The sequence below is a fragment of the Canis aureus genome, chromosome 18, assembly GCF_053574225.1.
Source record: "Canis aureus isolate CA01 chromosome 18, VMU_Caureus_v.1.0, whole genome shotgun sequence".
Classification (NCBI taxonomy): domain Eukaryota; kingdom Metazoa; phylum Chordata; class Mammalia; order Carnivora; family Canidae; genus Canis; species Canis aureus.
The window spans coordinates 12,224,713-12,240,808 of NC_135628.1; the positions used below are offsets into that span (position 1 = coordinate 12,224,713).

Sequence of the window (16,096 nt, forward strand, 5' to 3'; positions counted from 1 at the left end):
AGACTAGGAATCCAACCCAGGCTTGTCTGTTTCCAAATCATGTGCTTTTAAAAAATCATTACATTGTGCTCTGTCTTATTATATTAACAATTATATAGGAGATGTTTACTGGGTGCCAGTGTGTTTACCCTTTGATTATATGTTTTGTGTTTCAAATACATGATCTCATCTGAGCTAGGTATTATTTTACATATGAGGCTCAGAAGGGCCAAATATTAAATAGTTTTATGACTACCAAATCCTTGGGCTTCGTTGACCTTCCAAATTCGATCACTTGGAAAATATGATATTTTTATTCTTAAGAATTTGAATAATCAATGCATAGGAAGAAAGGGTCAGTATATACTCCCCTGCCCCCACCCTGCCGCCCCCATGCCCTTTTAGATGAGGTAACTGAACCACAAAGAATTCAGTGACTTGCAAATTCTCCTTAACTGGTCAGTGGTAAAGTCAAAATTATAGCTCCTGGATCTGAATCATGATGTTTCTCTGGAATGCTCCTCACCTGAAGGGACTATAGTCAGCCTTGGTTATTCCACTGCCCATCAAGATTCCTGACTTCACATTGCTTGTCTCCTCTGGGTGGTCTCCAAGGAGACCAGGAGGCTACTGCCTGGTAGAAATAGTGCCTGTCTTCTAATACACAGCAAGACCATAATGGGTCTCTCAGCAGTGCAGGGTTTTTTTTTCCTCTATGTATAGTGTGTGTTTGTGTGTGCGTGTGTGTGTGTGTGTGTGTGAGAGAGAGAGAGAGAGAGAGAGAGAGAGAGATGTATGTGTCTGTCGTTTTTTCTTCTTTTTTTTTTTTTTCCTTTTTTTTGGTGTCTGTTGTTTTTAATAGAAGACACTTTTGAGGGGATGATGTACTGGCTTAACTTCAGCTTAAAAAAATCAGTTTTTCCGCCTATAATCTAAACACTCTCCAAAGATGTGGAAACCTGATAACAATCCACAATAAAGGGCTCATAAGCAGAGCCTTTCCTGCACATACATTTCCCAAGGGTAGAACCAAAATGCTTTGCAAAGCAGGATCTACAGAGAATGCAGTCTCTTCCACACACAGGAGAAGTGTGTATACTGTGAGAATGCAAAGACCTGCTTCCCTAGTGGCCTTGGCAGAGGAGAACACTCCTTCTTATTACCATGACACTGGGTAACATAGACTGTTGGCTGTGACAGGGGCAAAGAGGGGCCAGCCCCTTTTACTGAGCCAAATGGCCAGTATTGGCAAGAAGGACAAAACAGCTGAGGAAGCTCACACCACCCTTGTTCCTATGAGGCTTAGTGAAAATAACACACACTTAATCAGGTAATTTGAACTAGTTACCATTCCTGGTCAGTAAAATGATGATAAAAGTAACAACAACTACAGTGATGACCTTTCAGGGAAGGTTGTAGGGAAATTTTAAAGAAACTGGGGTTGTGGGCAGCCCGGGTGGCTCAGCGGTTTAGCGCTGCCTTCAGCCCAGGGCGTGACCCTGGAGACCAGGGATCTAGTCCCACATCGGGCTCCCTGCATGGAACCTGCTTCTCCCTCTCCTTCTGCCTGTGTCTCTGCCTCTCTTTCTGTGTCTCTCACGAATAAATAAATAAAATCTTAAAAAAAAAAAAAAAAAAAAAGAAACTGGGGTTTCAAACGCACAGTAAACGCTGGCTTCCTAGGTTCTTTTAGTTCCGTCCTCTTTCCCTACCTCAACCTGATTTTGGTCCAAATGCTTGGGATGGCTCTGAAATCCCCTTTTCTGTTTTGATTTGAATTTAAAATTCATTTTGGTGGTTTAAAGAAAACATCATCTCCTGTCCTCTACTATAAGAATTATGACTTAGACGTTTCTGTCGGCTCTAAGCTACTGGCTTCTCCTCAAGAGAGTAAACAACTGAAATTGGAGGGTTTCAGAGGTTAGTTATCTTGCCTTTTGAGTCACAGACACAAAAGGCAAAAAAAGAGATAAGAGAAAAGCATTCCCTTGAATGTGTACTATTCTCTTAAAACCCATTCTTTTTCTCTTTTTCTCCTGCAACCTCATCTGCTCATCAGCCCACAGCATTCCCTCATCCCCGTGGATATTCAATAGCTGAACTGAGTTGGTTTTCCTTTATGTTAGGGTCAGAGTATGTTTCCTGGTTAGAATGCTTGAAATAGCATCTCTAGGCAATCTCCTACTTGTTCTCTGCCTCAGTGTCTTTATACAAACTGTCCTTTCTGTCTCAGGCTCTTCAATATCAGCTCTGTAACCCGCTAGCAACCCCCAGGGACCCCTCAGCCCCTGTTCAATCACACCTCTTTGTTAGGTTCCTGTGAAGCCTTCGGATCCTAGCCAGCTGCTTAGGTAAATTGGATCCTCTTATTACACATCCTAAAAACAAAGAATAAAACAAAAACCACATTTTTTTTTTCAAAGCAGTTGTCACAGGTTGCAATTATACGCATATGTTTATGTGGTTATTTGGCAAACATCTGTCTTCTGCACAGCACCATAAGCTACAGAACAGTGAAGTTTATGTCTGTTTTCTTCTCTATCACTGTACTGAGTCCAGTGCCAGGCACATGGTAGGCAGATGTGCATTTATTGAATGAATATAGTATTGGTAATGACCCAATAGAGACTCATCCTCATTAATATTCCAATGCCTCAACTCCACCTAGGATGATGCTAAAATGTCCCCTTAGAAGGGGTATTCACTAGAACAAAAATCAAGGATGCTTTTCAGGTACATCATGGTCAATACTTTGGTTTAAAACCTATTTCATATACATATACATATATATGTGTGTGTATATATATATATATATACATATATATGCATGGTGGCAGCATGTATACAACACCCAAGAAGTATGAGCTGGTCTCTCTGTTCCACAACTGTGTCACCTGCCCTTCTGAGCAATAGCAAGCACATAGAGGAGGGCATCAACCTCTGTCGCTCTCCTATGATGTGCCCAGTACTTTGCCTACACAATTTCCTTGAAGGGAAGGACTGTAATTCTGCTATTCCACATTCCCTAAGGCACTTCTGTGAGCCTTGGAGACATAGCAAGGATTGTTGTTAACCACGCGTTAATGCTTGTCAGAAATGTCATTTATGAAAAGAGGGACCCAATGACATGTGGGCAACCTCAGACAAACAAAAACCATGGTGGCTTATGAGGACATGTTTTACACTTCTGTCACTTAGAAAAGAGAACTGTAGCCGAAATAAATTCTGAAAAAAAAAACAAAAACAAAACAAAACAAAAAACGTGTTTGCTTAGTGCAATAGGAGAAAGTGTTGAAGTAAAAGCAATTAAGAATGTGTGTTCATCATGGAGATAAATTTTTAGCTAACTGTGAAAAACTAAGATAGCCAAACTTTAATAGGTGTGGGTAAGGGGTACTGATTATATGGCATCTTGCTCCAAAGACATCTCCTAAGGTGTTTGGCCTCAACATAGGCAAGTCCTCAAGGTTTTTTTTGGCTCAATCTTCAATCATTTTGAACCTGGAAAGTCTTCTTTCATCTACACCTCCACCATTTCTAGATTATGTGTAACAAATTACTGATATTATAACATTTCATCTATGAATGTATCAATCCTAAAAGATAAGGACTCTTCCTTTTAAAATAACCACAATACCATTATTATACCTTAAAAAAAATTCCTTAGTGTCTTATTCAATCAGTGCTCAGATATCCTAGTATGTCATATAAATGCTTTTATTGTTGGTTGGTTCATTGGTAGTTGTTTTTTGTTTTATTTATTCTCACAGTTGTCTTGTTGGAATCAAATCCAAACAGGATCTCCATTATGCATTGGTTGATATATCTCCTGTGCCTCTTGTAATCAATAGTTTCCACCTCTTTTGTATTTTTATTTGCAATTTATCTTTTGAAGAAAGTGGGCCATTTGTTCTGTAGTCTTCGACATAGCGCATCTCATTACTACGTCAATGGGATATTGTGTAAATGCTTTTCTGTCCTTTGTGTTTCCTGTACAGTGGTACGTATAGGCTTGGTAGGTTCAGGTTCAATGTTTAGCAAGAATATGTCATCACTGGCATTTGGTACCTCCTTTGCATCACGTCAGGAGGCCCATAGTATCTTATTGTCTCTGTCTTTAGTTATGTTAAAACGGATCAATAGATTCAAGTGTTGTCAACCTGAGCTATTCACTGTAAAGTTTCTTATTAGCTTTTCACTAGATGATTTTAATAGTGTTTTATGCCCTTTGCCTAGATCCAGTTTTCATTAGAGGTTCTGAAATGTTGATACTCCTAATTCTATCATTCTTCCTGCAGTTTCCACCTAGAATTATTTTATAAAGAACATTTTCTCATCAATGGAATATGAATATGTGGGCATATGTATATATAGTTTGTACACAAAGTGCAAGATACTTTGTTTACCAGTTTTCAGATTGAATGAGATCAGTTGCAGATCATTTTCTAATGGTGATTACAAATTTGTTTTCTTTTTAGAATATCACTATGAACTCATGGATTTAAGCATGTTTGATATGAGTCACCTCGTTGTAGCTATTATCCTTACTGATGGTTCAATTCTCCTATTTTTGAGACAAGTGGAAGGCAATTAAAGTCAGCTCGAGAGTCCTTCTGCTATGACCCCAGTGATTTTCAAATAACTTCCTTACTTTCAAGATAGAGGTGTCAGGGTTTATGTTGTTCATTTGTTGTCACAAATGACCTGGAATCAGCTATTTCTCTGAAATTTTATTGGTAGTTTTCTTCTCTACTTCTAGAATCTCTTTATACATGAAGTGATATAAGCAGCAGTATTTTTTCCTAGTTGGTCTTCTGTCTTTTTATTTTACTTACATGAAAATTGCTTCTGGATTTTGAGTCCTAAGTAGAAAAGTATTCTACACTCTATAGAGGAATTCATCCATGTTTTCTTGTAGAATATATGTAATTTCACTTTTCAAATTTAAATTTCTAATTAATTCGGAATTTATGCTAGTACACAGTTGAGGGATAGATCAATGTTGTCCTTTTACAAATGGCTATCTAATTATCCCAATAGATGTATTAAAAAGTCTATCTTGCTCTTCTCTTCTTTTTCCTCCATCTCCAAAACAATTACCCATTTAAGCTACTTGGTTGTATATCCTCATGTAGAACAGAGTGTCAGGGGCTGAGGCTAAGTAGGGTGAAAAAGCTGAAAGGGAAAGGATTTATAGAGGATATCAGAGTCCAGGTAGGTCTGGAAGGTATCCGTGTGGGTAATGATTACCCAGTGTTAGGAATCAAACCCAACAATGGGAGGTAGACATTTACATGTGTGGGAATTAAAGTGTGAAATGACAGGTCCCAAGCAGAATGAGGAGGGCATATATACATGAGACTGGCCAGGAATGAGGTGTCGAAGCCCAAGCAGGGAGTAGAGGATGTTTGCACAAGAGAAACCCAGCACAGATTGTCAGCACCCAAGTAGCATGATGAAGTCCTCTCTGCGGGGGAGAAGTGTGGCAGCAGTGATTGGGGATTGATTATAGCCAGAGGAATTGATCAAACAGTAAATATGTAAGGGATTTTGAGAGCTGATTACCTCACTGTTGGAAAAAGGAGTCATTAATATAGAATAAAAGAAAACTAAAATGGACACCCCTCACTGAAAACTATAGAACAATGGGGGGAGAAATTCAAGAATACTTAATTACAAAAAATACACTTTAATATATTGCAAAACTCATTATTTTTTAAATGTGACTCTTTCCCAAAATGACTAATAGATTCAATATCATCTCATTCGCGATTCCAGCATTTTGGTAAAAACTAACAAATCGATTTTAATTTTTTTAAAAGATTGTATTTATTTATTCATGAGAGACACAGAGAGAGAAGCAGAGACACAGGCAGAGAGAGAAGGCTCCCTGCAGGAAGCCTGATGTGGGACTCAATCCCAGGACCCCGACATCGCGACCTGAGCCAAAGGCAGATGCTCAACCACTGAGCCACCCAAGTGCCCCCAATTTTAATATTTATAAGAAACACAAATGGCTTATAATAGCCAAAAAATCTTGAAAAGGAAAACATTAGAAGAAGAAAAAAATTTGAAATCTTTAACTAGAGGCACCTGAGTGGCTCAATTGTTTAGGCATCTGCCTTCAGCTCAGGTCATGATTCCAGGGTCCTGGGATCCAGCCCTGACTTGGTCTCCCTACTCAGTCTGCTTCTCCTTCTCCTTCTGCCTCCTCCCCCTCAAATAAATAAATAAAATCTTAAAGAAAAAAAGAAATCTTTATATGATCTTAAATCTTATTGCAAATTATAATTAATAAAGCATTTTTATTAGGGATAGATATACATCTATGGTACAGGTCATTTTTAATTTCTCTTTGCAACAGCTTGCTGTTTTCAGTATAGAGATCTTACATGTTATTTGTAAGTATATTAGTTTTTTAATTCTATTGCATATGGTATTGGTTTTTAAATTTGATTTTTTTCAATTATTTGTTGCTAATACATAGAAATATCATTAATTTTGGGGTGCCTGGGTGGTACAATTGGCCAAGATTCTGATTCTTGGTTTTGCTTCAGGTCATGGTCTTGAGGTCCTGGTATTGAGCCCCATAACTGGCTCTGCATTCAGCACAGAGATGGCTTGAGACTCTCTCTCCCACCCTCCCCCCTCTGCCCCAACCCCCACCTCTCTCTTGCTCTCCCTTAAATAAATCTTTAAAAGAATAAGAAATACAATTAATTTTGTATTTGACTTGTATCCTGTATGCTTGCTCTATTTGTTAGTTCCAGTAGTTCTTACAGATTCATTTAGAATTTCCTACATATATAATCATATCATCTATGAATAAAAATCATTTTAATTATTCCTTTCCTTTGCATACCTTTTGTATACCTTTGTATACCTTTTGTTTCATCTTCATGCCTTATTGCACTAGCTTCGATTCCCTATACAATATAAAATAGAAATGGTGAGAGTGGGCAATTTGCCTTATTTCTGGACTTGGGGAAAAAAAGCATTAATTCTCTCACTACTAAGTATGTTAGGTGTAGATTTTTTTTGTGAATACTTTTGATCAGTTTGAAAAGCTTCCTTCTATTTCTAATTTGCTGAGAGGTATTGTCATAAAAGGATGTTTAATGTTTGTATGAATCAGGATGATCATATGGTTTTTCTTCATTCTGTTAGGATGATGAATTATTTTGATTGATTTTCAAATGTTAAACTCTGCATTCTTGAGATAGTTTACTTGGTCATAATGTGTTATTCTTTTTGTATATTTCTTGCTTTGATTTCCTAATATCTTGTTAAGAATTTTTCCATCTATGTACATGATAGATATTGGTCTATAACTTTTCTTTCTTTTAATGCCTGCCATTTTATTTTCAGGGTTATATTAGCCTCATAAAGTAGGTTTTGATATGTTCCCTCATCCTATGTTTCCCAAAAGCACTTGGGTAATATTAGCTTTATTTCTTTTTAAAATGTTTATCATTGAAGCCATTAGGGCCTGGAGATTTCTCTGAGAAAAGCTTTTAATTATAGATTCAATTTCTCTAAAAGAGATGGAACTATTCACATTTTCTATTTAATTTTATGTTATTTTAGAAAAATATGTTAGGTTTTTTCCCAAGGAATTTTTCATTTCATCTAAGTGGTCAAATTTATTAGCATAAAGTTGTTCATTATTTTGTATAATCACCTTATTAGTATCTTAAACCTTGTATTAATATTCTTTTGTCCTTCTCAATGTTAGGAATGTGTGCCTTCTCTCTTTATTGTATTTATCAGTCTTTTTTTTTTTTTAGGTTTTATTTATTTATTTGAGAGAGTGAGAGAGAGCACACGTGGGAGAGAGAGGGAAGGGTAGAGGGGAAGGAAGCAGCAGACTGAGCAAAGAGCCCTCCATGGAGCTCAATCTCAGGACTCTGGGATCATGACCTGAGCAGACGCTCAACCAGCTAAGATTGTCTTTGTCAGTCTTGACAAAGGTTTGTCAATATTGGTATTCTTTCAAAAACTAAGTTTTGGGTTATAATATTATTTATTAATTAATTTGTGCTTTTATTTTTGTTTTTTGGCCATTGTGTATCTCCAAATATATCAGACACATTTCAATACTCAAACGTGTTAGAGTGACCTGTTCATACACAGAGTCTAATCACTTAGGAAATGAACTTCTATTTGTTAAAAGTTACAGGATTGACCTTCAATAGAAGCTGTTTACTGGTAGACATTATCCAATTAAGGAGCAAAAGCAAAACAGACCCCTTAAATAAGCAAGAAAGACAGATAGAAACATTAATATTATTTGATATTATTTAAATTTTACTGTTAAATCTAAATGTGATAAATTATTCAAGTTCTAGACTTGGACTATAAAAATCATATTATCTTCATGTTATACTACATAATCATTTCCTCATGGGCACAATTTTTCAGAAACCTTTTGACAGTGAGAAAAAAGAATCACAGATTTAACTTTGAGACACCAAAGAAAGTGGTTCACAATTGTACATTTAAATGTATGCTATTTATCTATCTATCTATCTATCTATCTATCTATCTATCTATCTATCTATCTATCTATCTATGAGACAGCACAAGCTGGGAAGGGAGTGAGGAGGGGCAGAGGGAGAGGGAGAAAACAGACTCCCCACTGAGCAGAGCCCATGACCCTGAGATCATGACCTGAACCAAAGGCAGATGCTTAACTGAATGAGCCACCCAGACACCCTGATGTATGCCATTGTTAATTATTAAATTAGTTTTTTAGTTAATTTAATAGGATTTTTCCCCTGAGAGACTGATAATAAAGCTTGTGATGCTTGTAATTGATTATATCTCTGAATTCAAGAACTAAGTATTTTGTGGAGAAATTGAAATTTTCATTAATATTGATGACCTTTTAGGAAAGATAAGAAACCAAATTAAAAGCAAGATGTGGAAAAATTCTGAGCTGAACAATAATCATAGAAGAAAAAGATGAAGTTGTCAAAACATAAAAGCTGCTGGCCCCAAGGGAGCTACTTCTCAGGCATGTTTGTTCAGATCTTAAAGAAAAGATTATTTCTTTGCTATTTAAATTCCTTTTGATCTTATAAACAGACATAAAGCTTCCTTGTTAATATTAGAAAGCTAGTATAATCCTGATACCTAATTCTAATAGAAAGAACACACAGAGGGAAAAAACCCAAAACACATTGTATGTTCATTTGTCAATGCTAACTCAGAAATCCCAATAGAGAATTTAATTTTGAAATATAAATTTCAGAAATTCAATGGTTAATATTAGGATTTCTAGTAATATCGTTTATGAATTGAACATATTTCAAATGTCTGATGGAATAAGAAAAAGGGGGAAGCTGAATTAAACGAAGTCAAAGAAATTTCCTGGCTTCAAGTCTCCTCACAACCTTGATTTGTTCATATACAAGGAGAAGCTGTCTTCACTCCTTCCAAACTTAGTTGATCATAAAACCTTTTTCTTCTTCTTTTTTTTTTTAAGATTTTTTTTAAAGTAGTCTCTACACCCAACGTGGGGCTTGAGCTCAACCCGAAGATCAAGAGTTGCATGCTCTACCACTGAGTCAGCCAGCCTCCCCCATAAAACCTTTTTTAGTGCTAGAAATAATATGCTTTACAACTCAGTTTGAGAAATGTTGAACAGTGTCAATACATGAGAAGGGGAAAGCGTTGATCAAGTGATCATTTTGATAGATGTTAAAACAGCAAATGACAGAAAAGAAAAAAAGGAATAAACACACTTACATATTTAAGAATGCCTGGAAATTCTAACTGGAGTACTGGTACAAGAAAAGAAATAACAGAAGCAAATACAAAAAGAAAAAGAAGATATAACATCACTTTATAATGCTGTATATAATGACTGGTTATCAGGAAAATAACTCAAAAAAGTCAACCAGTTAATGGTAAATCATAAAAATATTCAATAAGTTAATCAATTAGCAAGGAGAAAATAAAAACTGTATTAACAAAAGATAAACTATTAGGAAATATAAGAAAATATAAGAAAAGCAAGAAGTGTTAAGACATCTGGGAAGTGTTTGGGGGAAAAGAAAGCAATTAGAGCTCTACTTCATATACTACATAAATATAAATACCAGGTGGCTAAAAAAATGTGGTTACTATGATAAATCATGTAATATTTATGTAATCATACAGTAGGGTATGCTTTTTTAAGCCCAATGCCAGAAGCAAAACCCATAAAAAGATTGATAGATTCAGTTATCAAAATATTGGAAAGCTTTAAAAAAAAAAAGAAAGATTTGTTTTAGAGAGAGTGCACATGCACACATGAGCAAGGGGAGGGGCAGAGGGAAAATATCACCAGCAGACTCCCCTCTGAGTGGTAACTCATGGTACCACTTGATCCAACGGAGGGGGTGGGGGTTAGGAGGGTTGATCTCAAGACCCTGAGATTATTACCTAAGCTAAAAGCAAGAGTTGGATGCTCAATCGGTTAGATTGAGCCACCCAGGCACTCCAGAAAACATTTTTTCCAATAGCTTCTATGCAACATAATACCCAGGAACATAATTTACCAATAAACAAAAATATTTTCAGTATATACTATAAAGAGTAAATATCCTTAATATAAGATCTGATAAGAAAAGAATATAATAGGGATGCCTGGGTGCCTCAGCGGTTAAGCGTCTGCCTTCAGCCCCGGGTGTGGTTTCGGAGTCCCTGGATCCAAGTCCCACATTGGGTTCCCCTCGAGGAGCTTGCTTCTCCCTCTGCTTATATCTCTGCCTCTCTCTCTCTGTGTCTCTCATATATGAATAAATAAAATCTTTAAAAAATATACAATAAATTCTAATAAAAGGTTTTTTAACATACAATTTGGAAGAGTAGGGAAACGAACTAGGGGTGGTAGAAGGGGAGGAGGGCGGGGGGTGGGAGTGAATGGGTGACGGGCACTGGGGGTTATTCTGTATGTTAGTAAATTGAACACCAATAAAAAATAAATTTAAAAAAAAGTTCCAAGTTGGGGGGGGAAACAATTTGGAAGAGTAGATAAAATTAACCAATTGGTATGTGAAAATAGGCTTTACTTCATAATTAAGCAGGGGAACACAATTGACAATGAGTTAGTTACCAGGCTTTACCTATGAAACTGTCAATTTTTAAAAAACCTCATATCTACTCAGTGATTGAGGTGACATAGAGCAGAAGAAAGACTGGAACTATTTTTCAGTGGGCAATTTAGCAGCATACATACCAACATCTTTAAATACCTTAAATGCCACTGCAAATGTTTTATTCCATGGGAATTTTTAGAGATCTAAAATCTAAACCTTTTAGTGAAAGGTTTAGCTATGAAAGTTTTGTCATTTGGATGAAAATTTGGGGAAGCATAAATGTTCATGATAGGAAATTGGTTAAATTGTACCAAAATAATTTATTCTATTATTACTAATTATGCTGTACATGAAATTTCGTGGTAAGGAAATACTCTCCTGATATAGTAAAAGGAACATATAGATTAGGAAATGTTGAACAGAAATTAACAAACAGAGACTAACAATAGAATCACAGAGAAGAGGACTCAGATGGATATACACTAAGCTGTTAGATGTAGCTGTGTGAAGGGCTTTGCAGTGTGTTTTATGGGTGTTTTTAATTATCTGTAACCTTTTTTTTTTTTTTTTACAATCAACATGCAATGTTTGTAACAACAAAAAAAAATAAATAAAATGTATTATCTCAATTTTAAGTAATATTACACCAAAATATTAACAGCAGTTAGGATAAAAGGATTGTGGGGGGCTTTTCATTTATATTTTTATTTATAAGCCTTTCTGTATTCCCTTTAACAGGCAGGTATAACTTCTGCAATATGAAAAAAGTGCTATTTTTAAAAAAAACACTGAGATGTCCTCTGTTACCCTCATGATAAGAGTCCTAAGTACATTAGAAGATATATAATACTTGTGACTTTTGCCCTTGCTTTTACCACAAGCCAGCTCTCTTACTACAACCTCTACTGCAGTTGAATAAGGCTGGATAGAACAACTCTCAGTTCTCTATAAACAGCAGAGCCCACTCTCCCCTCTAGGCATTTGCTCCAGTTCACATGTCCCTTCCTCACTTCTCAAAACTCCTTTACTGGAAAACCTCCCTCACCCTTCATACACTGCTTGGTGGGTCAGGTGCCTCACGCATACCTACGTCCCTTTATCAATCACATATTATTTTCTGTTTTCTTGTCTTTCTCACTCACCAGGTTCTAAGCTCCTATGAGAAACTACTTAATGAGTGAACAGTTATTGTTGTCAAAGAGATAATGAAATAAAAGAATGAATGGAACCAGCCTCCATGTATCAGATGCTGCCATGGGCATCTTATTTATTTTATCTCATTGAATCTTAACCAAGATGTTAGGAAGTAGGTATTATTATGCCCTTTTCCAGATAAGGAGATGAAGGTCCAAAAATTTAGGAATTTGGATCACCCTGAGCAGCCCCCAGCACCCAGTAAATGTAATCATTACAGAATAAAAGAATACTCAATAGTCTATGGTAATTTCTCTAAAGGCAAAGCTAAAAGAATTGAGCTTATTATCTGGATAACTAAAGCAAAAAGCACCTTGTTATGAGGATGAGATTGAGAGTAGAAATAGGAATAGGTTGTTTATTTTACTTTTTCCTTTTTGTCCTGAATTATTTTAGATGGCTACATAGAGCGCCTGGATTCATTTGCATTAAAACCCCTTGAGAATTTTTATAGGTTGAACCAAACAGAATAATGAAATGAACCCTCCTAGGCAGAAAGGCAGAAGCAGACATGAAAGATGATTTCTCTGAATTATTTGGCCTTTATAGGAAGAACCATGATGAGCTTCTAGAAAATGTATTATTGATGTGATGTAATAAGGTGAGCTTTCTTTTTTCTTTTCTCTTTTCAAATAATGACTTATTTTATATTAACTGTGGTATGACACATTGCCGCTAAAGGTTGTTTTCAGCACAAGTGAATTGTATTTGATTTCATACCCTGCCTTTTCCATCTATTTCAATAGCTCTCATGTTTTGTCAATGAGGTATTATTCATGTCATTATTCGATTTCTAGTTCAACATGGATTCAATGGATTCAAGAGATTTTTCTTCCCTAAATCATACCCTCTGTTCCCTACATTCATTGAGTTTTCTTTGATTTCTGAGTAGTTCTGGTCAGTTCATGCTTACCTCCATATTTCATTTATTTCATTTCCATCTACATAAAAATAACACTCTTCAATTGTGCTACAGTTGAGAAAATAGAGGTTTCAAAATAATTAAATATTTTTATTTTAAAAGGGCAGCCTCTTTAATGTCTTGAAAAATATTAAAATCCACAATTCTGTTCTTTTATTTTATATACAAATCCTACATGCATTCAGATTGTTATTGGAGCACCAGGACAAACTCAAGATCCAATCGATAAAGGGAGAATGGTTAATTAGGGCTTGATAGAAAATTTACAAATTTAAATTACATAAATATTAATGTTCTTCCCATTTGATTCTTCTCATTACCATTCAGTAATGATTTATTTGTTTTCTACTTAGCATTCAGTTAGCACACACATAAATACAAACTGAGCAAATGTCCATTTTCTTCCTTTGTACAACAGAAAGTCTCGTGTGCCATGCACTGTGCTAGACACAGGCTCTATTCTCTTGGAGTTTATAGTATAGAAGGAAGACAGATGAAGTCACACTAGTAATGTATAATTACAAATCAAGACGTGTGCCCTAAAGAGAAGGAATATGGTTGGAGGAACTTCTTTGGAGTGGGTCAGTCAAGTGGCACACCTGCCAGACCTTTAATCTACGGTCTCTGGCAAGTCTGTAGAATTGTGCTTATGTGACTGTGATCATATTGAAACACTTCCCTTGCTAAACACTTGAGATGAAAACTTGCTAGACCTCACCTGGCCTGAGTTCCAAAATTCAGTTGGAAAATCTTCTGCTTCTACTGTTAATCTTGCAACACATTATATTTTCAGGTTTAAAATAAGAAGTTTCATCTTGGAGGCGGCTGCCCACCTGCCAAGTCTTCATTTAAAATGTGTAGTCCAAAGTGTTTGAGTATCCATAACAAGGGAGCATATGGGATAGGCACCAGAGTAAAATCTTTGAGTGTGTGGCAATGGCTAGTTAACATGGTAGCACACAGGGGCTTTGGCAGAAATACTCAGTGTTCCCTGGACAACTCCATCCTGTTTCACCACTGCTCACAAAGAAACTGCCTTTGTGCACACACACACACATATACACACATGCACACCCCTTCCCATAGAATGCATAAACTTAATTAGAAACATTAGGGAAAAAAGTGAGAAAGCAAGGTGCCTGAGTCCATTAGGAAAACTTAAACCCAGGGAAAGAAGTGAATGAGTAAAATTTAAAAATTGTGTGTTTTTTTTTGACAAATATTCATGGTCAAGGTAGACATTGTACTTGGGAATGATTGATTAGGTATAAGGTTTAGTGAATTCATGTCAGGTACTTGGTGGCTTCACATGGGACAAATATCATCTTACCAAATTGCAGAAAAATATAATTCAGAGTTAAGTCATGTATCTAAGGTCACTTCATTTCTAAATGGCAGACTAAATTTAAACTTGTTTGTTCAGAGTTCTTTTCCCATCATCATTTTAGGGGAAAAGACATTGAAACTAAAAACATGATGAAAAATCCAAAGCTCATTTTGTGATTGCTGCAAAGGCTTACAGAAAGGGTCCTGAGTGAGGAATGAAAGGTCTTATGTCCTGGTCACCAACATAATAGGTCACCACATAAAGGACAGCCATCCTTCTTTAGAGAAAACCAGTTATTTCTAGGGTAAAAGACAAGGCCCTTACAAAACCAAAGGCATGGTCCGTGAAATAAATAATTGATAACCTGGACTTCATTAACATTAAAGACTACTGCTCTGTGAAAGACACTGTCAAGAAAAAGAGAGAACAGGTCACAGACTGGGAAAAAATATTTACAAAAGACACATCTGATAAAGGATTGCTATCCAAAGTATACCTACAGTCTTAAAATTCAACAGTAAAAAAACAAGGAGCTCAGTTAAAAAAAAAAAAAATGGGTCAAAGACTTTAACAGACACTTCACCAAAGAAGACACAGATGGCAAATAAGTATATGAAAAGATGTTCTACATCATACATATGTCATCAGGGAAACTCAAAACAACAATGAGATACTTATCATATGCCGATTAGAATAGCCAAAATCCAGAACACAGCCCAAACCAAATGCTGGTGAGGATGTGGAGCAACAGAGACTCTAATTCATTGCTGGTGGGAATGCAAAACGGTCTGACCACTTTGGAAGACAGTTTGGTGGTTATTTACAAAACTACATATACTCTTACCATACAATCCAGCAGTTGAGCTCCTTGGTATTTACCCATAGGAATGGAACACTTAGGTCCACAGAAAAATCTGCACACAGGTATTTATAGCAACTTTATTCATAACTGCCAAAACTTGGAATCAGGCAAGATTTACTTTGCTGGATGAACAGATAAATAAACTGGTACATCCAGACAATGGAATATTATTCAGCACTAAAAAGAAAGGAGCTATCAAGCTATGAAAAGACATGGAGGAGTCTTAAATGCATATTTACTGAGTGAAAGAAACCAATCCGAAGACTTCATACTGTATGTTTCCAACTATATGACATTCTGGCAAAGGCAAAACTATGGAGGCAGTAAAAAGATCAGTGTTTGCTGGAGACCTGCAGGAGGGAAAGATAAATAGGCAGAGCACAAAGGATTTTTAGAGCAGTTTAAATATTCTGAAGGATAATATAATGATGGATATATGTCATTATACATTTGTCCAAACTAGTAGAATATACAATACCATGTGAGACCCCTAATTTAATCTGTGGATTTTGGGTGATTATGATGTATCATTGATTGTAACAGATGTGCCACTGCAGTGGGAGATGTTGACAGTAGGGGAGGCTGCGCATGTGTATGGATGGGGCATCTGTACCTTCTTCTCCATTTTTCTGTGAACCTAAAACTGCTTTGAAAAAAAAAATCTTTTAAAAATAAAATAAAAAACAAGGCCTGTATAATATTTTACTTTATCCACTTCTCCAACTGAT

The 16,096-nt window shown here is 36.1% G+C and overlaps 1 protein-coding gene across 5 annotated transcripts in view; it reads left to right on the forward strand.

The window, feature by feature from the left end:
- The window catches only part of THAP5 (THAP domain containing 5), a 143,848-nt gene that overhangs the window by 94,076 nt on the left and 33,676 nt on the right, over positions 1 to 16,096 (forward strand). The window contains exon 4 of one of the 5 annotated variants that reach the window (XM_077856178.1): positions 12,807 to 12,864. The exons of 3 other annotated variants lie outside the window; for them this stretch is intronic. In XM_077856178.1, the coding sequence (XP_077712304.1) occupies positions 12,807 to 12,849 (43 nt within the window). In that variant the 3' untranslated portion in view covers positions 12,850 to 12,864. Of the gene's footprint in view, positions 1 to 12,208; positions 12,231 to 12,806; positions 12,865 to 16,096 lie in introns of those variants that run through there. One more of the 5 variants, XM_077856180.1, reaches the window with a different exon arrangement.